The sequence below is a fragment of the Grampus griseus genome (assembly GCF_964374135.1).
Source record: "Grampus griseus genome assembly, chromosome: 15".
Classification (NCBI taxonomy): domain Eukaryota; kingdom Metazoa; phylum Chordata; class Mammalia; order Artiodactyla; family Delphinidae; genus Grampus; species Grampus griseus.
Window position 1 is genome coordinate 45,201,614 of NC_139009.1, and position 21,554 is coordinate 45,223,167.

Consider the following 21,554-nt stretch of genomic DNA (forward strand, 5'->3'; position numbering starts at 1 on the left):
TGTCGTTTTTCCCTTGCTGCTTTCAATAATTTTTCTTTGTCTTTAATTTTTGCCAGTTTGATTACTATGTGTCTCGGCGTGTTTCTCCTTGGGTTTATCCTGTATGGGACTGGCTGGGCTTCCTGGACTTGGGTGGCTATTTCCTTTCCCATGTTAGGGAAGTTTTCAACTATAATGTCTTCAAATATTTTCTCTGGTCCTTTCTCTCTCTCTTCTCATTCTGAGACCCCTATAATGTGAATGTTGTTGTGTTTAATGTTGTTCCTGAGGTCTCTTAGGCTGTCTTCATTTCATTTCACTCCTTTTTCTTTAATCTGTTCTGCAGCAGTGAACTCCACCATTCTGTCTTCCAGGTCACTTATCCATTCTTCTACCTCAGTTATTCTGCTATTGATTCCTCCTAGTGTATTTTTCATTTCAGTTATTGTATTGTTTATATCTGTCTGTTTGTTCTTTAATTCTTCTAGGCCTTTGTTAAACATTTCCTGCATCTTCTTGATCTTTGCCTCCCTTCTTTTTCTGAGGTCCTGGATCATCTTCACTATTTTCATTCTGAATTCTTCTGGAAGGTTGTGTATCTCCACTTCATTTAGTTGTTTTTCTGGGTTTTATCTTGTTCATTCATCTGGTACATAGCCCTCTGCCTTTTCATCTTGTCTGTCTTTCTATGAATGTGGTTTTTGTTCCACAGGCTGCAGGATTGTAGTTCTTGCTTCTGCTGTCTGCCTTCTGGTGCATGAGGCTATCTAAGAGGCTTATGCAATTTCCTGATGGGAGGGACTGGTGGTGGGTAGAGCTGACTGTTGCTCTGGTATGCAGAGCTCAGTAAAACTTTAATCCACTTGACTGTTGATGGGTGGGGCTGGGTTCCCTCCCTGTTGGTTGTTTGGCCTGAGGCACCCCAACACTGGAGCCTACCTGGGCTCTTTGGTGTGGCTAATGACAGACTCTGGGAGGGCTCATGCCAACGAGTACTTCCCAGAACTTCCGCTGCCAGTGTCCTTGTCCCCACGGTGAAATAGAGAACCCCCCTGCCTCTGCAGGAGACCCTCCAACACTAGCATGTAGGTCTGGTTCAGTCTCCTGTGGGGTCACTACTCCTTCTCCTGGGTCCCAATGCGCACACTACTTTGTGTGTGCCCTCCAAGGGTGGAGTCGCTGTTTCCCCCAGTCCTGTCGAAGTCCTGCAGTCAAATCCCACTATCCTTCAAAATGTGATTCTCTAGGAATCCTCCTCCTGTTGCCGGACCCCCAGGTTAGGAAGCCTGACGTGGGGCTCAGAACCTTCACTCCAGTGGGTGGACTTCTGTGGTATAAGTGTTCGCCAGTCTGTGAGTCACCCACCCACCAGTTATGGGATTTGATTTTACTGTGATTGCGCCCCTCCTACGATCTCATTGTGGCTTCTCCTTTGTCTTTGGATGTGGGGTATTTTTTTTGGTGAGTTCCAGTGTCTTCCTTTCGATGATTGTCCAGCAGCTTGTTGTGATTCTGGTGTTCTCGCAAGAGGGAGTGAGAGCACGTCCTTCTACTCTGCCATCTTGTTTTCGACTCCCTTTGCCCATTTTTAAATCAGGTTATTTGTTACTTTGTTGCCAAGCTGTAAATATTCTTTATATATCTTAGATATTAACCCCATTATCAGATATATGATTTGTAAATATTTTCTCCCATTGCATAGGTTGCCTTCTCTGTTAATTATGTCCTATGATGCATAAAAGTTTTTAATTTTGATGTAATCCAATATATCTATTTTTCTGTGTTGTTACCTGTGCTTTTGGTGTCATAGCAAAAAATTATTGCCAAATACAATACAATTTCATGAAGATCTCTTAAGATTTCTTATAAGTGTTTTATGGTTTGGGCTCTTATATTTAGGTCTTTGATCCATTTTTGAGGTAATTTTTGCACATAGTGTTAGGTAAGGGTGCAACTTCTTTTTTTTCCAAAATATTATTTATAACTAATTTGGCAGCAAAACATGACTTACACTTATTATGAAGCTGTTTATTGTCTTCATATGTATGAATATTCATACCCTTCACCGCAGAAATATTTGATTTCAAGGTGCTGCCCCAGACTCCACTGGATCTATTACATGAGTTCCAAATCCAAAGTTTTCAAAATTCCAAAATGCGCCTACCACCAAAAATTTCAGATATATGGGATGGTGGACCTCCAGTACATTTTCCAGTGAATAGCAAGTTCTGGAATTTTCAAGCTGGGAGAGACATAGAGTTCCACATGATGTCACCACGTGAACTCTGTCACCTTATGATGAATAGAATGAAGCTCAGGGCCGTTGTAGGGTTAGAGCTGTAACTCAAGTCTCACACCAAACTCAGCAGAAGTGCATTTTGAGTCTGATCATTTTTAAAACAAATTTATGACCTAGGTAAAATAATGAAGCTTAAATGACTTACAGTGGCAGCAAAAAAAGCCAAAAATAATTCTTAAAGCAAGGCAATCAAAATGAATTACATCTATGGTAATAAAATACTTTGAGCTAATGGTTGTAAATGATGATGTCTAAAGGAGTACAGTAATTAGTCACACAGTGTAAGCTGCATTATTCATTTACTTATCCATTCAATGAGCATTTATTAAGCATCTACTAAGTGTCAGAAACGTGCCTGGGAACTAGATAGGCTCTTCTAAAAAGTGTGCTTCATGCATTTTATTGGAGTTTTTTCTGTGTTTATTTTAACTCCCAACACATGTTTATTGAATTGTTGCTATGTCTAATGAACCGTAGACTCTGAATCTGGAGATATCTTGCATTAGGTCAAGCAGCATTCCCTCAGTGTTGAGCAAGAGAAGGAGGCTGAAGTCTCGAGGATACAAGATGCCTCTTCTTAGCCTTCTCACCATCTCCTCTGCCCCCTCACTGGTCTGAACCACCATCTTGCGCGCGGGCTACTGCAGTTGCTTTATAACTTGTGTCCCTGCTTCAGCCGTTATTCTCAGAATAGCAGCTGGAGGGAGTTGTTGGAAATTTACATGAGCCAGGTCACATTTCCTCAGAACCCTGCCACGATTCCCATCTTCCGAAGAAAAGGAGTACACATCCTTAGGAGGGCCTACCAGGTCCTTTCCCCCTCAGGCCTCCCGCCCTCTGCTCTGCCCTCTGCCCAGGCTGCTCCCTCTGCCCGCATCACTCTCCCCAGGAATCTGCATGATTACTACCCCTCTCCTTTGCTCAAGTGAAGCTGCCCTGATGACCTTATTTAAAATTGCAACCCACTCTGCCTCCACCGTCCCGCACTCTTGATCCTCTCTTCACAGATCTTCTTTTCACCTTGTAACAAACAGTATAACTCACCTGTTTGTGATGCTTATGGCTGTTGTCTGTTTCTACAAGGGCAGGAGCCTCTTTGTTCACTGATGCCTCCCAAGCAAGCACTTAGAACAGTGCCTGGCACACGCAGGCGCCCTGGAAACGGACCAATGATGAAGAGTGCATCGTGTGACTGGAGTGCACGGTGACAGGTGAAAGGCTTCAGAGGGAGGAACAGATAATTTCTGTGTTCAAGCTTGGCCCCCACGGACCAGCAGTAGGAGGTCATAGAAAGGCTTAAGAGGGTGAGTGTCACGGTCAGGGCTCCACCTGCTCCAGAGCAGAGAGTGGACTAGAGTGGGGCAGGATCAGAGGTGGGAGCGCAGGTGACTCTTCCCCACTACCCATTCTTCTTATTGCCATTTTTCCCCCTCAGAGTACATTGAGGATCATTCTGTCCAGTGGTTCTGAAACAGGGGCGTTTTTATCTTCTGGAAGACATTTGGCATTGTGTGGAGACATTTTTGATTATCAACTGGGAGGGTGCTACTGGCATTCCTGAGGCCAGGGACGCTGCTAAACATCCTAAAATGACATATTGCAATGTTAGACACCGCGACTAAGAATTAGCCAGCCCCTAATGTTCACAGTGCCGCAACTGAGAAACCCTGGTATAGAAGGTTCAAAGGACCAACTCTCAAATCTGAAAGCAGCCTTGTTGGTGATAGAAACAAAGCAAGTATCTTCTGTGGTTCTCCTGGTCCCCTGAGTGCTTCATTGCTCACCTCCACTCCCATCGTATCCATCACCTCTCCCTGTCTGCTCACCTTTGTCCTTTATGGCCTCCTGCGTCACTGGTGTTCTGAGCAAGTGGAAGCCCTGCAGAGGAACGTGCAGGAGCTGCAGGTGGTGAGGTGTGCCACCCGAGGAGCGTCGCCTGTTGTTTGTTCAGGCTTGGTGTGGGACGTGGTGTCAGAGAAGCAGAGGCTGACTGTCTGGTTTGTTCTGGTAGTAATTCCCCTGTAAACACTCTGACCAAGCCGGCCTCCTACAAAGACCAGCCTGGGTGTTCCTTCCCTGGGGTGAAGGCAGCAGGCTTGGCAGTGTGTTTCTGTCCTCTGGGGTCCCGTTAGGCTGTGTGGATCCTTCAGTATTCCTGAGGCTATGGGATTTGGGATCCTGAGGAGTGGATTTTGTAGAGAGTATCTGCTGGAAGTTCTCAGGCAGAGAGCCCTTGTAAACAGGAGCAGCAGGCCATGGGCACTTCATGCTGCAGGCTCGTGGTGCTTTGTGCTAGGCGCTCTGCATGCAGGATCCCGTATTTGTGCAGCAGCTCTGGGGGTCCCCAGGCACGGCTGGCTCCCGGGGCATGAGCTCTGCCTACTTGCAGGAGGGCCCTACACTTGGTTTAGTGCTTGCTGTCATCATCTTGAAATTCTTTTTTTTTTTTTTTTAACATCTTTATTGGGGTATAATTGCTTTACAATGGTGTGTTAGTTTCTGCTTTATAACAAAGTGAATCAGTTAAACATATACATATGTTCCCATATCTCTTCCCTCTTGATCTTGAAATTCTTAATCAGTTTTAAACAAGGGGACCTCACATTTCCCTTTTGTACTGGGCTCTGTGAATCATAAAGCCACTCCTGTTCCCTGGTCATTGGTGCTCACGAATCCCTGGGGAGATGCCCGCCTTCCCTCCCTCTTGTTCCCCTTAGGTTCCGAACTCTGCCTTCCACATTACCCTAGGCCGCCAGAGCCCCTGGCCCACCTCCAGACTCCCTAGGCACCTCAGCCACCTCCTGCTGGTTGTGGGGGGGGGCGCAGTTTTCCCACACCCCCTCCCAACACTCCCTCTTCCCTCTGAGTGAAATCTCTCTCCCTCTTGTCCTTTTATTACCTTTTATCTGGGGCGCTCCTTAGTACTTCACCTTTAATAAGATTAGGTTGGTAGGAGAAGGCCATCATGCTCTCTTGTTTGATCTTTGGTACCATGTCCTGGGTGCGCATCCACAGAGAAGGGAAATACCTTTGTGGGGAAGAGAGTTTGCTCCAGACTGGCACTGCCTGAATCCTCATTTTATCTCCATCACCTGCTCGCTCTGGGACTTGGGGCAAATAAGGTAAACTGTCTGTGCTGTAATTTCCTCATTTATATATTTCCTGTCCCTACCTATGGCCTGGTGCTGTCCGAGGGCCTCCTCCTGAGTCACTGTGAGCCTTCCTGGGCACATGTGCAAAGCTCTGGGTGCAGGGCTGGGAATGTCTGGGAGAACCGTTCCTGCCCATTTACAGAACTTGCTTGTTTGACTCCAAAAGGATTTCTCAAAGTTGCACTTATTTTTGGCTATCTGCTCATCAGGCGTTCAGCTTTCTAATCTACTAGAGTGGAGTTTTCCAACGTTTGGTTGAAGAACCACTGCATTAGAATCAGCCTGGAAATCTGAATTTTCAGCAGTCTGACTAAAGTCTGAGAACGCACACTAGTTTGGGAACAGCTTGATAGTGGTTGGTTCTCAACAAGTGGTTCTCAGCCCTGGTGAGCTAAAAATAACTATGCCCAGCTCCACTCCAGAGCAACTGAGAGGAACTTCTGAGTAGGGTCCAGGCATCCATGTTTTGTTTTGTTTTGTTTTGTTTTCGCCCACGCCGCGAGGCTTGTGGGGATCTTAGTTCCCCGACCAGGGATCGAACCCACCCCCTCAGCAGTGAAAGCATAGAGTCCTAACCACTGGACTGCCAGGGAATTCCCTGGGCATCCCTGTTTTAAAAACACTTTCTGTGTAGTTTCTGATGGACAGTAAGTGTTGGAGCAACTGCTCTTGGCCCTTTACCATATATCAGGCCTCGGTGCACCAGATTTAAGAACACTAATAAGTATCAATACCAACCCCCTCCCAGCTGCCAGTCTTCCCTTCTTGGGCCAAACAACTGAGGGAAATAAACCATTTTATTCTCCAAAGAGTTCTCTTTGTCAGATATAGCCTTTCCTTCTGAGAGTCGGCAGTGCTGGCACATCAAAATGACCTAGAGAGGTGGGATAGGGAGGGTGGGAGGGAGGCTCAAGAGGGAGGGGATATGTATGCATATGGCTGATTCACTTAGGTGTACAACAGAAACTAACACAGTATTGTAAAGCAATTATACTCCAATAAAGATCTATTTAAAAAAATGGTAACAAACAACACGACAAATAAGTTGTAACACAAGGATGTAACTAAGAGACTCAAGGAAAGGCAAAAGCAGCAACTTCATAGCTCGTGGTGCTGACCCTGCCTGGGGATGGAATCTGACCACACGCACAGCAGGTTGTTCTCCATTGAGATGTGAACTCAATAAAAACCTGCTGGGTAAAAATAATAACAACTGATATTTATTGATTAGTTCCCTAAGTACCAGACACTGGGTCAAGTGTTTAAATATACGATTGCATTGAATCCTCGTAACAGGGCTGTGATGTGTGAGTGCTAATATTCTCTGCAATTTACAGGTAGGGCAACTGAAGCTTTGAAAGGTTAAATGCTTGCCATGTCACAGAGCTGGGCTATAAATCCAGTCCATGTACTTAACCATTCAATGACCTAGTGGAAAATAAGCAATGTCCTTTAGGTCTGTGTTGATACTCATGATACTCATGGACTAGATCTCCCATGCCCAGGTTTCAGAACTGTCACAGAGGGGATTGAAAGGATACTGTTTCCCACTCCCTGGTCTGAGTATAAAATCCGGGCAAAGGGCTGGTGAGAATTTGATCTTAGCCTCTAGGATTTTTATGTTGAGGTGGGTGGTTGCTCTCTACTGCCATCTGCTGGCTGTCTGGACCAAGCACAGGCCAGAACCCCGCATTTCTCATCGTAGAACTAGCGGCCGAGAAGGCCCCCGTGTCCAAAATGTGCACCCCTCACCAATTCAGCAAAATGCTTTCAGTTCATTCTGTCAAGAGTCTCTGAAACATGCACTTTTTAAGAAGAAAGGAGAATTTCTGTAGTTTAAAATAATTAGGATGGTTTTCCCTGGCTCTCTTTTTACTCCTGGTGGATTTCTAACCGTAGTCCAGATAATACCCTATATTTGTCTGACTCCCAGAGCAGAAGATAAAGAAACAAAACCAACTTAATACTTCACAAAGCAATGGTCACCTCGGCCAGCCTGAGGTGACCAATAACGTTCCTAAACGGGACGTTATTAGGAAACTTGAATACAGCTCTCTATCCACTGAGGTGTCCTTAGGAAGTCATTCCTTTTTTTAAATTTTTTTTAATTTTTTTGTTGTTTAATTCTTATTTATTTATTTTTAACATCTTTATTGGAGTATAATTGCTTCACAATGGTGTGTTAGTTTCTGCTTTATAACAAACTGAATCAGCCACACTTATACATACGTTACCATATCTTCTCCCTCCTAGGTCTCCCTCCCTCCCACTCTCCCTATCCCACCCCCCCAGGCGGTCACAAAGCACTGAGCTGATCTCCCCACGCCATGCGGCTGCTTCCCACCAGCTATCCACCTCACGCCCAGTAGTGTATATCATGCCACTCTCCCACCCCGTCACAGCTTACCCCTCCCCCCCATATCCTCAAGTCCATTCTCTAGTAGGTCTGTGTCTTTATTCCCGTCTTACCCCTAGGTTCTACATGACCTTTTTTTCTTAGATTCCGTATATATGTGTTAGCATATGGTATTTATTTTTCTCTTTCTGACTTACTTCACTCTGTATGACAGACTTTATGTCCATCCACCTCACTACAAATAACTCAATTTCATTTCTTTTTATGGCTGAGTAATATTCCATTGTATATATGTGCCACATCTTCTTTATCCATTCATCCGATGATGGACACTTAGGTTGCTTCCATCTCCTGGCTATTGTAAATAGAGCTGTAATGAACATTTTGGTGCATGACTGTTTTTGAATTATGGTTTTCTCAGGGTATATGCCCTGTAGTGGGATTGCTGGGTCGTATGGTAGTTCAATGCAATCCCTATCAAACTACCAATGGCATTTTTCACAGAACTAAAAATTTCTCAATTTGTATGGAAACACAAAATACCCCAAATAGCCAAAGCAATCTTGCAAACGAAAAATGGAGCTGGAGGAATCAGACTTCCTGACTTCAGACTATACTACAAAGCTACAATAATGAAGACAGTATGATACTGGCACAAAAACAGAAATATAGATCAATGGAACAGAATAGAAAGACCAGAGATAAACCCACATATATATGGCCACCTTATCTTTGATAAAGGAGGCAAGAATATGCAATGGAGAAAAGATAGCCTCTTCAATAAGTAGTGCTGGGACAACTGGATGGCTACATGTAAAATAATGAAATTAGAACACTTCCTAACACCATACACAAAAATAAAATGGATTAAAGACCTGAATGTAAGGCCAGACACTATAAAACTCTTAGAGGAAAACATAGGCAGAACACTCTATGACATAAATCACAGCAAGATCCTTTTTGATCCACCTCCTAGAGAAATGGAAATAAAAACAAAAATAAACAAATGGGACCTAATGAAATTTAAAAGCTTTTGCACAGCAAAGGAAACCATAAACAAGACCAAAAGACAACCCTCAGAATGGGAGAAAATATTTGCAAATGAAGCAACTGACAAAGGATTAATCTCCAAAATTTACAAGTCATTCCTATTTTAAATGGTTCTCTGGGAAGTGAGAGTGGCCTAGCATCCTGTCTGTCTCTGTAGGTAGAGCCCTGGGGTCGACTTGTCTGATGTGACAAAATCCAATTTATCTCTTTGAAGAACTGAGTGTTTGTGGAGATCCTGAGCTGGTCTCCAGAGAAAATGTTCACAGCTCATTAGGTTTATGTTGCAAACAATGAAAATGAAACGACTCCTCCCCTGGTTCTCTCTCTCTCCTTCTTCCCCTGCCCCTACTTAGTCAGAAATAATCCATTATCAGTTTAAGTTCATTGCCTTTGCTACATGTAAATCTTCTCCCTTTTGTTGGTTAGTTCGGTGGAACACTTTTTTTCAAATGAAATCCGCTAGAAAACACAGACTGTGAGTTGTTGAGGGAAAAGCAGGGGTTGGATCCTCAGGCTCTGCCTCTCGCCCCTCATTTCCCTGCGCTCTCCTTGCCAGGCCCCTGCGGCTCTTTTAGGAATCCAAGAACTCCCTGGACACAGTCTGAAAACACAGTTGGGTGCTGTGTAGTTGGACTGCCTCATCAGTCTAGGCTGAGGTGGAAGGTTCTTTTTTGTTCTAAACCTCTTAAAGACAAAGCAAATATTTTTAAAATGTTAACACATTGATTCCATGTGATGGGTTGTTGTTATAATATTCTTGACCTTTCTGAATATGTTCCCCAAACAAGAAGTTAAAAAATAGTGGGGGTGGTGGGGAGAAAAATGTTTGTACGCTGGATCAAATACAGTGCTGGTCCTTTGGAAGAAATTCTGTTTTCAAGCCATTTAGTCTTAGGGGATGGAGGAATACACTGTTGGAGGAAAATGGGAAGAACTGGCCTGTTCATGCTTGTAGTAGTGCCTTGGGTGCCAGGCCTGCTTGGAAAGGGTGAGTCTTTAGGACAGTCAATGGAATTATAAAAGGATTGTGCTTTGAGTATTTTGATAACAGTTAAAATATGTAACATTGCTAAGATATATAAGATGTGTATATATATAGCTGTATATATGTATGTATATATCATTTTTACTGATATAATTGACATATAACAGTTTCAGGTATACAACATGATGATTATATACAATGTGTGTATATATATAATATATATTATATTACATATATTATAATATGTATGTATTATATGTGTTGTCTATACATAATGGATATATTTGTCTCAAAGCAATGACCACAATAAGCCTAGTTAATGTCCATTACCACACATAGTTACAAATTTTTATTCTTGTGATGAAAACTTTTAAAATCCACTTTCAAGATACATTAGCTACTCTCAAATATACGTTACGATATTACTAAATGTACATTGTACATGTTCATCATGCTGTCCATTACACCCCCAGGACCTGTTTATTTTGTAACTGGAAGTTTGTGCCTCTGACTACCTTCACCCATTTTGCCTACTGCCCACCCCTACCTCTGGCAATCACCAATCTGTTCTCTGTATCTGTGAGTTTTTTGGGTTTGTTTTTACTTTTATATTTTAGATTCCACATAAAAGTGAGATCATACAGTATTTGTCTTTCTCTGTCTGACTTATTTTGCTTAGCAGTATGCCTTCAAAAGTCACCCATGTTGTCCCAAATAGCAATAATTCCTTTTTTTGTAGCTGAATGATATTCTATTGTATATGTATGTATCACATTTTCTTTATCCATTGATGGACGCTTAGGTTGTTTGCATGTCATGGCTATTGTGAGTAATGTTGCAGTGAACATGGGGGTGCAGATGCCTTTTAGAGTTAGTGTTTTTGTTTGCTTCAGAAGCAGCAGTGTTGGATCATACAGTAGTTCTATTTTTAATTTTTGAGGAACCTCCATGGTGTTACCCATAGTGGCTATACCAATTTACATTCCCACAGTGCCCAAGTGTTCCCTTTGCCCCACATTCTTGCCAACACTTGTTATTTCTTGTCTTTTTGAAAAAATAACAGCCACTGTAATAAGTATGAGATAACATCTCATTATGGTTTTGTTTTTTGTGTTTTCGGCTGCACCCTGCAGCTTGCAGGGTCTTAGTCCCCTGACCAGGGATCAGACCCCTGCCCCCTGCAGTGGAAGCATGGCGTCCTAACCACTGGACCGCCAAGGAATTCCCTCATTGTGGTTTTGATTTGCAGTTCTCTGATGATTAGGGATGTGGAGCATCATTTCTTGTTTCTGTTGACTATCTGTATGTCTTCTTTGGGAAGGTGTCTATTCAGATCCTCTGCCCATTTTTTAATCAGATTGTTTGGGGGTTTTTGCTATTGAGTTGTATGAGTTCTCTATATATTTTGGATATTAACCGCTTATCAGATGTATGATTTGCAAATATCTTCTCCCATTTGGTAGGTTGCCTTACCATTTTGTTGATGGTTTCCTTTGCTGGGCAGAAGCTTTCTAGTTTGATGTAGTCTCACTTGTTTACTTTTGCTTTTGTTGTTTTTGCTTTTGGTGTCAGAGCCAAAAAATTATAGCCAAGACTGATGTCAAAGAGCTTACCACCTATGTTTTCATCTAGGAGTTTTATGTTTTCAGGTCTTATATTCAAGTCTTTAATCCATTTTGAGTTTATTTTATATGTTTCTTTTGCATGTGGCTGTCTAGTTTTCCCAACACCATTTATGGCAGAAACTGTCCTTTCCCTATTGTATATTCATAAAATGAATATATATATCTCTGCTTACAAATGTCTGGCTCCTCCTTAGAGTGCAAAATCCATGAGGGCATGAGCCTGGCTTGTTTACTGTTCAGGCTCCAGTCTTGGGCATGTAATAGGTGCTCAATAAAAATTTTTTGTATAAATAAATGAATATATCCTTCCTTCTTTGAAGGGTGTTGTTGAGGGTGGAGATGTTGTCTTTTATTTCTTGGTCTCTCCAAGACTTGAGAAATGTTTGTGATTTGAATGTTTTATTTTATTCATTCATCAATTCTTATTGAGCATCTACCACATGCCAGACACTGTGCTAGGTACTGAGGATACAGCAGTGTATAAAACTGAGAAAACTCTTGTTTTCACAGACATTAGTGAGAGGAAATGGACAATGAATATAATAAACTAGTAAATTCTTTAAATTTTTTTGCCAATTTTGGAATATAATTAATATCCCTATTTACTTCCTATTTCTGAAGAACAAAGTATTATACCTTTCCTGTAATAAAATTGTAGATGATGCAAAGCCTGCTGGGGAGACAACAAATTCACCCCCTTCCTAGAGAAAATAAGAACATGTTAATAATAAGGCATGGGAAAAAGATAAGGATGAGAAAGGGACAGTAGCAAAAGGATTGTTTCCTCCTTAGCTGAGCTTCCTGCCCTGTTAGCCTGCCATCTTATCCCGACTGCTTTCCCCACACATCTGTCCTTTTCAATCTTGAAAGCCCGTCGTGATGTTTGCAGTGGAGGATTTTGAGTGACCCTGAACTAGCCGTTGCCAAGGTATCCCTACTTACTACTCACAGCAGGAATAATAAATCTGCCTGTGTGCTGTCTCCTTCCATTTCAAGACACATAATAATGAATTCAGAGCAGGAAGTAAAGAGAGTTATCTCATGTAATAATAGCCTTGTACCTTAAAAAAAAATACTTTTTGTAAACAAATTCATTATCTCATTGGATACTTTCAAGACCACAGTGAGTTGAGATGAGGATTTCAGGAACTTCCCTGGTGGCGCAGTGGTTAAGAATCCGCCTGCCAATGCAGGAGACACGGGTTTGAGCCCTGGTCCAGGAAGATCGCACATGTCACAGAGCAGCTAAGCCCGTGCACCACAACTGCTGAGCCTGTGCTCTGGAGCCCGTGAGCCACAATTACTAAGCCTGTGTGCCACAACTACTGAAGCCTGCGTGCCTAGAGCCCATGCTCCACAACAAGAGAAGCCACTGCAATGAGAAGCCCGTGCACTGCAGTGAAGAGTAGCCCCTGCTCACCGCAACTAGAGAAAGCCCGCACACAGCAGCGAAGACCCAACACAGCCAAAAATAAGTATTAAAAATAAATGAGGATTTCAGTTATGGTGTCCAGATACCCCCAATTAAACCTTATATTGTCCCATCATTTGTCCTGGATTTTTTTTAACAGACTTTATTTTTTTTAGAGCAGTTTTAGGTTCACAGCAAAATTGAATGGAAGGTACAGAGATTTCTCATTTACCTCTGTCCTCATACACACACAGCCTCCCTATCAACATTGCCCACCAGAATGGTACATTGGTTACAGTGGATGAACCTGCATTGACATATCATCACCGAAAGCCTGTAGCTCACATTAGGGTTCACTGTTGGTGTTGTATATTCTGTGAGTTTTGACGCATGTATAATAACATATACCTACCATTATAGGTCCTACGGAGTTTCATGGCCCTAAAAACCTTCTGTGTGTCTGCCTATTCGTCCCTCTGTCCTAGACCTTTCATTCTGTGATAAAGTGTCATTATAATTTTAGATTTGAAAATATTTTTGATAGAATTATTTAATAGGTTTTTCATTATAGTAAAGCTGCTTTCTTGGTTAATAAATATTTTACAAAGTTATGTAAATTTAATGATTCCTAGAGCCTACTTTTACTTGCAGAGGGGTCCTGATTTGGATGATAAATTACATGGTCTCCATAATTACAATCTGCATTTAAGGGGAGAAAAACTGGTCCCCAGAGAAAAGGGGACTCTCCCTGGTATGTCTGGCCAATCGGGTGTAGAGCAGGACTGAAGTCCAGGTGTTATGATTTCTGGCATTTTCTACACAAAAGACACAAAGCCAGACGGGGAGACAACTCAGATCTCAAAGCTTATCACATCCTTAAGTAGTTTAAAGTTATGAAAGTGGGATTGCTTCTGCATTTCTAATTCAGACGTGAGAAGATTCACTATGTACGTAAATAATGTAGCCGGTGAGGAATAGAACAGACTGAGAGAAGCCCAGATCAACACGCAGGCAGGCAGGTGGGGATCTGCCTGAAGAGGATGGAATAATACGGAGGAAGGTTGGGTTTAAAAGGGAGTACTGTGCTAGAGAAGATTCCATAAATCGTTAAGTCAGTGAGGAAAAACATCTTCAGATGTTTGATGGTATTCTGAGACTGAAATTAGAGTTTCATTTGCATATTTCTGGGACACGGATGCATCTATTTATCCAGCAGAATGAGTCTAGGTTCTGATCAAATACATACTGAACTTGCCTAATATGATAATCAACCGTCCTGTAGTATCACCCACGTATAATTTTATTACAATGTTAGCATCCTAAAGATTGAAGTGATTATTAACTTTTCCATAGCAAATCAGAAGGAAATTGTTTCATAGAGGGTTGGGTTTTCATAAAGACCAATTCCTGTTCTTATATTCACTTTAAGGTGTTGTATTTAATATAGACCCTGCTGTAGAAACACAGTTAGCCTAAGTCAGACAGGAAAGAGCAATCACTCCTTTACAAAATAAATCACAAGGGGTCGGGGGAACAACTAACACACAGAAGGCAGTGGTCAATAACACAGGGTGGTGTGTGGAGTTGATTATCCACCCCCAGGCACTGTTCAGATGTGTTGCCTTAGGTGCTATCCCGGTGACAGGGTATTAACTTTAGGTGTTTTATTTGTGAATGGTGTGGAGATATGCGTTTATTTTATTCATTTATTTTCGTCAGGCCTCTCTATCCGGAGTGTGTGCTGGAAAGCAGACCGCCTTCTAGCAGGGACCCAGGACAGCGAGATATTTGAAGTGATCGTGCGAGAACGGGACAAGCCAATGCTGATCCTGCAGGGCCACTGTGAGGGGGAGCTCTGGGCTCTGGCCCTGCACCCCAAGAAGCCGCTGGCTGTGACAGGCAGCGATGACCGCTCTGTCAGGTGAGGCCCTAGAAGTGGTGGCTGTAACCTCACTCACCTCCCTGGGATAACAGATTCAGTTTGCCCAAATTTGTTTATTACTTTCAGAGAAGGATAACCCACAGTGCAGAACCTCACAATTTCCAAACAGAATGTTAAGCCATTTTGCTTAACAACAGTTGGCTTCTTGACCTTTTCTTGTTGCTATCTTTGGCTCCATCTTAAGTCAAGAATATGTTCTTAGAAGTGAAAATTCACTGCTGCTGGTTAGATTGGCCTCCAGGTCTCTTCCAGCTGAAGATGTAAGCTGAGTGCACTCATCTGTGATAAGATCATGTTTCTTCCTGTACCTTCGGTCCTGCTGGAGGCAGCCTGGCAATTTCACAGCTGAGTCACTCATCAGTTTAGTCACAGACTAAACATCACCAAGAGAACTGAAATTCTGATTTTCAAAGTCGTCTTTAGCACGTGAGTCATTAATTCTTTCTTTGCTCAAAATTCCCTGTGAGAATTTACAATGTCTTCAGATCAAAGGAAAGTGCGGGTTCCTAAGAAAATATGCCCATTTTTTTAGGGCCTCAAGTGTTCTCACTATGGATCACCTGTTATTTGAGAACACGACAGTAGTAACATGAGCAAAGTGATTATGCTTCCACTGTTCTTGAGACTGTTGAAAGACTGATTTGAAAGTGTGAGATGAAGACTATTCCACTGATTCCAGTATTTCCGTACTACTGAGCTTTAAGTGTGCTCAGCAATAAGCAGGCCAGAGAGTCCGTGACAGTGAGAGGAAGAGACTGATTGATATTCAGTTGATGGATTACTGCTTCTGGTTTGAATAGCTAAAGTGGAGCACTGTATACTAGACTAAAGGTCACTGCTCCCCCCCCCGCCCTTATTCTGTATGTTTGTGAATTGAATCCAGTTGCAATGGGTATACTCATTAGAAAAGCATAAATCCAAAGATAAAACCATTTTTGAGTTTCTACTGAGCACTAAAGCCTCATCAATCTAAAAATCAGTGAAAACGATTACAATTTTCTCTTCATGTGACATAAATGTTTATTTGGCTTTTACTTCTCTACACTCACTTCCTCCTCCTCTCTTCCTTTTCCTTCCATTACTCTGAGCCAAACCAATGCCAAGTTATTCAGACACCCAAGAAACTCGATTCATACCCATCCAGATAGAAGGGACTTCAAGGAAGTTTTTGGCTTTTATATTTTAACAACTGTGTTGAGTCTTAGAATTGCAAAGAGCCCTTACTGCCAGAATTTGTATTACTTTCCTTAACCATTAATTTGGCTAAAGTTTTAAATGGCATTTTTACACTGAGTATTGAAATGTAGGAAGGGTATAAGTCATAATTTCTTGATAAAGATTAGCTTAGCGGCTTTATAAGATTAGTGCAGTTTGCTGAGGAGTGATGGTTTCTTCATGCTAGTCAAGCAAAGCTTACATTGCTTAAAATAGTACAAGGCTAAAAGCAGCGTGAGATTATGAATAATGGACAAGGTATTGAAAGCATACCATAAGCTTTAGGCTGAACAGTGCAGGCTGCCTAAGGGATAAACTATTCACGGCGCAGCCCTGCATTGCAAGGCACATGCCACCATCCCTCCTGAGGGCGGAATGCATTTAGAGAAATTGCACCGCATTTGACTTATTCGTGGTTCTTTATGACAGGACTTAGATTCTCAGACCCCCTCGCAGATACTGTTGTTTGCACGTTAAGAGAAGACTGTCTTCAGAGTAGTAACAGAGAGAGGTCAGATGCCGCAATTGCGTCTCACATGGAAACCCTTATTTGGGTCTTCAGATGTTTAGTTCGTGTTCTCTCAGTTTGAGGTGCCTGGATTAGGTGTTCCAAGGAGCTGCTGAAAATTCTGTGAGTGGCACTTGCACTTGACCTCTGTTTCTCCAGCAGTAGCTGTGCTCATCAGCCAGGGGCACGGCGAAGTATCCCCCGCCGCCCCGGCCCCAACCAAGAGGGGACCCATCAGCAGTGGGGCACCCAGGTTGCTCGTGAGGAGTGACAGCATATGACTGTGTACAGCCAACTTTGGAACCATCCTGGGCAGGGGTATCATTCGTTCTTCTCCATCTAAAATACTTCTTGCTCAAGAGACCAGCAAATGTAATGTGTATTTCAATCTGTATGTGCTTACATAACACAGTTACTAGAATGGAACTCGTATTTTTTTTTTTAAAGAAAGCAATAACAGCATCTAGTAGTACTTCTTATCCTATAAGTGTTATTAACAGCCATTGGTATAAATCCAGAACAATTTTTAATCTCCAAAGTATAATTTTGTGTGAAGTAGTGTTTAAAATTACCTTATTTTATGCATCTCAAAATCTTTGGAAATGTTATCTCATTTTATATTTCTTGCTGGGTATTTCAAATGGTGAGAATCACATAAAGATAGACTAAACACTTTCCCAGATTCCCAGACATGCCAAGAGGAAGGACACTGGTGTGAGGTTACTGCAGTCTTTCTTGTTATTATCGCAGTGGTGAACAGGCCTTCGGCCTTGGGCTGGCTGATGACTATGAGAAGTTGTTTTGTTTCGTCTTTGACTTTGAACTGTGCTTAGGCTGTGGAGCCTGGCAGACCATGCCTTGATCGCCCGCTGTAACATGGAGGAAGCGGTTCGAAGCGTTGCTTTCAGCCCCGATGGATCTCAGTTGGCCCTGGGCATGAAGGACGGATCTTTCATTGTTCTCCGAGTCAGGCATGTACTGATACTGAAAATGACATTAGAGATATTCTTTTGTTAAAATTAATTCTCCTGGTCAGAATGTATGCCAGGACCTTAGGAAAAATGCATTTACTGTTTTGAATAGGAGCACTGTAGATTCACAACCACCTGTCTATAGTTACAAAGTCCAAACACTCTGAGCGTCCGAAGTTCTTTGGTAACTTGTTTGGCAGCACTGCCTGACCCAGTGAACTGGATGTGCGATTGTTTACAGTCTGTTAATCTCTTAGTAGGGATAGTCATGTATCATCTGATTTGCTGCAAAAATATTAATGTGTTCAAAAGGGGTTGCTGTCTTAACTCCTACTGGGGATGTTATGTAATAGATTGTATGCAAACCTTTCTAAAATCCAATGAATGATAAACTCCCAAGCTTGTCTGGTCCCAGGGGTTTTAGATAAGAGATTATGGGCTTGTAATAAGCCAAGAAAAGAGGAAGAAAGATGAAAGCAGCCTCCCAACAGCACTAAATTTTTAGAGGTAAACTTAAGTCAAGATTTTTCTACCTATAATCACCAATAAAATGGAACATTTCGTATTTATCAACCTCCTATATTATTTCTACTGGAAAAAAATTATGACCCAGCCTTGTAATTATTTGAAAACATTGGTTATTCTTTTGGATTACACATTTTGTGATTACAGAAAGTAAATGTAGCTGTAGATTAGATACTGCATCTCTCACACACAGCAAGTTCTATGTAGCTCTTGGCATGGTTTATTACACTAAATTCTCATCACCAGCCACACAACTTATTACCAAATGGGTGGGCAGCATTTTCTTTCTTTGCTTAGCGATGTGTGAAAAGATAGCTAATTACCAAATTTTCTTTTTGATGGATTTCCCAAGCTAAAAAACAATCCTCCCACACCTATTTTATGGCATTATAGTAAACTATAATGCTATTAGTAAATGATGCAGCAGGTATGAGAAATTATTATGTGGAAGCAAATATTTGGCATTATTTATGCATTCAGTTCATTTTAGAGTTGATGAAGGCATCATTACTAGTTCAGGGGACCTGCTAGTCATAATCTTGTCTTATAGCTATGGGGGAAAAGCCTCAGTGAGCTTTCAAATAAGAGTAGAAATTCTTACCAGAAACTTATCAGAAAGGATATGGAATATTCCAGTGATTCAATGTAGGCATTATTGACCTTTCATAGTGAAAGTTAAATAATTACATAAAAATTCAACATTAAAAAAGTAGTTTTCCTCTTCTGCTTTTTGGACTTGCTCTTTCTACAATAAGCATCAAGCTTAACAGTCACTGGTTTCTTGTTCTTAAAGTATTAGAAAGATAGTTTATTTTTATGTTAACCTTGATATGTTTTACCTTTCTCTGTGACATATTTTTAAAACAATTTTACAAACCCCAAATTTTAATAAAAAGTTTTAGAGAAAAAGAATACATATAATTGAACATGAAAGCAAAAATGCATTTCATTAAAATTGTTTTGTTTTTTACTTTGGGAGCCCAAAATATTATTTAAAATGTTTAATTTCTCCTACATTGGCCATGAACTAAATAATGTTTTATATCTTTCCATAAAAGTTAATTCTGTAATTCCTGTAGTTTTTCTCTCCCTTTCAAAGTAATTTTTTTCTGTGGCACACAGATTTTAAAACATGACTTGGGGTTCCTATCTCTAGATTTGCTGCTTATTGCTTTGCTTTTCTATTCTCATAGAGATATGACAGAAGTGGTTCATATCAAAGATCGAAAAGAAGTCATTCACGAAATGAAATTTTCTCCAGATGGTTCTTATCTGGCAGTGGGATCCAATGATGGCCCAGTAGATATCTACGCTGTCGCCCAGCGGTATAAGAAAATAGGAGAATGCAACAGGTCTCTCAGTTTCATCACACACATCGACTGGTCTTTGGATAGTAAATACTTGCAAACTAATGACGGTGCCGGAGAACGGCTGTTCTACAAAATGCCATGTAAGTCACAAGGGCAATGAATGTTTGTACAAAGCGCAACTCTGAACCATGGCAGAAAATTTATGAGGATATTCTTAGGACCTCAGGGCAAGGAATGTTTTCTGAAACAAGACCCTCAAACCACAAACTCTCAAAGAACAGATTCATAAATTGGAACACATTAAAATAAAAAATTATTGCACAGCAAAAGAGACCATGGTGGGCATAAATACTTGGAATTGTTATAATGGACAAAGGATATACATGAACAATACAAGTTTGAACTGTACCAGTCTACTTCTGTGCAGATTTTTTTAGTTGTAAATACTACAGTACTACATGGTAGGAGGTTGGTTGAATCTGTGGTTGTGGAACCATGGATGCAGAGGGTCAACTCTAAGTTATACATGGATTTTTGACAGCATGGAGAGTTGGTGGCCCTAGCCCTCAAGTTGTTCGAGGGTCAGCTGTACACCTGTAATATATAAAGAATGCCTAAAGATAAGCAAAAGGAAAAAATACTAGGAAAATACTAAAAAAAATACTGAAGATTTGAGGATCACAGTCAACTACTATGATTGCTTTCGTCTCTTTTGTGTCCTTCATAATTGGAAGCCCTTATACGATTATTTGGTGAAATATGCTCATTGGGATTAAAAAACCCACAAATTTTATTTGTAACCCTCACTATAACTTCTGTATGAGATTTATCTTATTCATCTTATTTATATAATACTCATTTAGTAACATTTAATCTGTGATGTTAAAATGTCATAAATAAAAGATAGATTTCTGTATTACAATCTTTGATTAATGATTTTTTATAATGTAAAAGGAAAAATTTGATATTTAACATGAATCTTGACCGCAAAGAATTATATTTTAATTTTGTATTGAAAAATCAATTTTACCATAAAACAAGGTGTGACATATCTTCAACATTTTTAATAGTCTCTGCCCTATCAATTCATCAGTATACCTTTACTAGGTACATATTTCTTTGTGTCTACTTTCTCTGCTTGACAGTATTTCGTATATATTTTCATATGTGAAAAAATATGGAACACATTTTTGTCGTTTGCAGAAACAAAGTAACACCCTACTCAGTGATATCAAAGATACCAGTGTTATCTTTGCTGGTACACACAGTGCAGATCCAAATATCTTTGTAGGGGTGGGATTTTTCTCTTGTGAATTACTTCCTTGGACTATATTCTTTAAAGCAGGAACACTGGATCCAAGACTATGTTCAGACTATAAACTCTCCGATTCTGTGGTCTTCATAATGGATTTTTATATAATGCTGTGTTAGAGTCTAGAATTGCCAATTTGACAGTGCACCAGTAATGTACAAGAGCATCTATTCTCATAGGTTCTTTATTTGAAAATATTTGTTATTTTTGAGGGGGAAAGTATGAGGTAATACACTTAATTGTCTTGATTTTGAATTTTTAAATTGTGCATGACTAAGCATTTTTCCAAGCTTTTCCTTATCCATGGGCTTCCTCCTTTTTGTGCTCCCTGGGGACGTCCCTTACCAGCTGCTGGTGAAAACTGGGTATTGTGCCCCACACATAAGACCATACCTAGAACAATTGTCAGGACTATTTTCCCCAGCTAATTACATTTATTTCATCAAAATTTGGTGGATTTTCATTGTCTAGCACTTTAAAATTTAAATAGAAAATCCATTCATTTTTTCCACTAATTAATTGAGGCTGACTTCTAAAAAATCACTTCTGTGGTTCCTTGAATTATGAAAAGTAGGAGTTCAGAATAAACTCTTTAAAAACCTGGCAAAATGTTAGTAACTAAATATGATAATATATAATTTAATAATAGTCATTTCATCAATAACACAAAGCATAATATCATCTGTATCTAAATAATTAAGGTCAAGTAAATATCAGTAGTTTAAGACATTAGATTTAGTACCATGATCATTTTCTTTCTCCTATCGGAGTTTTGAGCATGTGCTTCCTTTAAACCCTGCTAGAAAAAAAAAAAATCACCATTTGGGGAAAGAGATTAGAATTTATAGTTTCCTTGGTTTCTAAACATTTTAAAACAAAGGTTTTAGACCTCTATGAGAAAAATGAATAAAGTA

The 21,554-nt window shown here is 40.7% G+C and overlaps 1 protein-coding gene across 1 annotated transcript in view; it reads left to right on the forward strand.

Annotated features, from left to right (window-relative positions):
• Positions 1-21,554, forward strand: part of EML6 (EMAP like 6) — a gene marked incomplete at both ends in the record, with an annotated part of 312,634 nt that overhangs the window by 170,077 nt on the left and 121,003 nt on the right. The window contains 3 exons of the mRNA XM_082672746.1: positions 14,577-14,778; positions 17,356-17,493; positions 19,212-19,468. Of these exons, the coding sequence (XP_082528872.1) occupies positions 14,577-14,778; positions 17,356-17,493; positions 19,212-19,468 (597 nt within the window). The remainder of the gene's footprint in view (positions 1-14,576; positions 14,779-17,355; positions 17,494-19,211; positions 19,469-21,554) is intronic.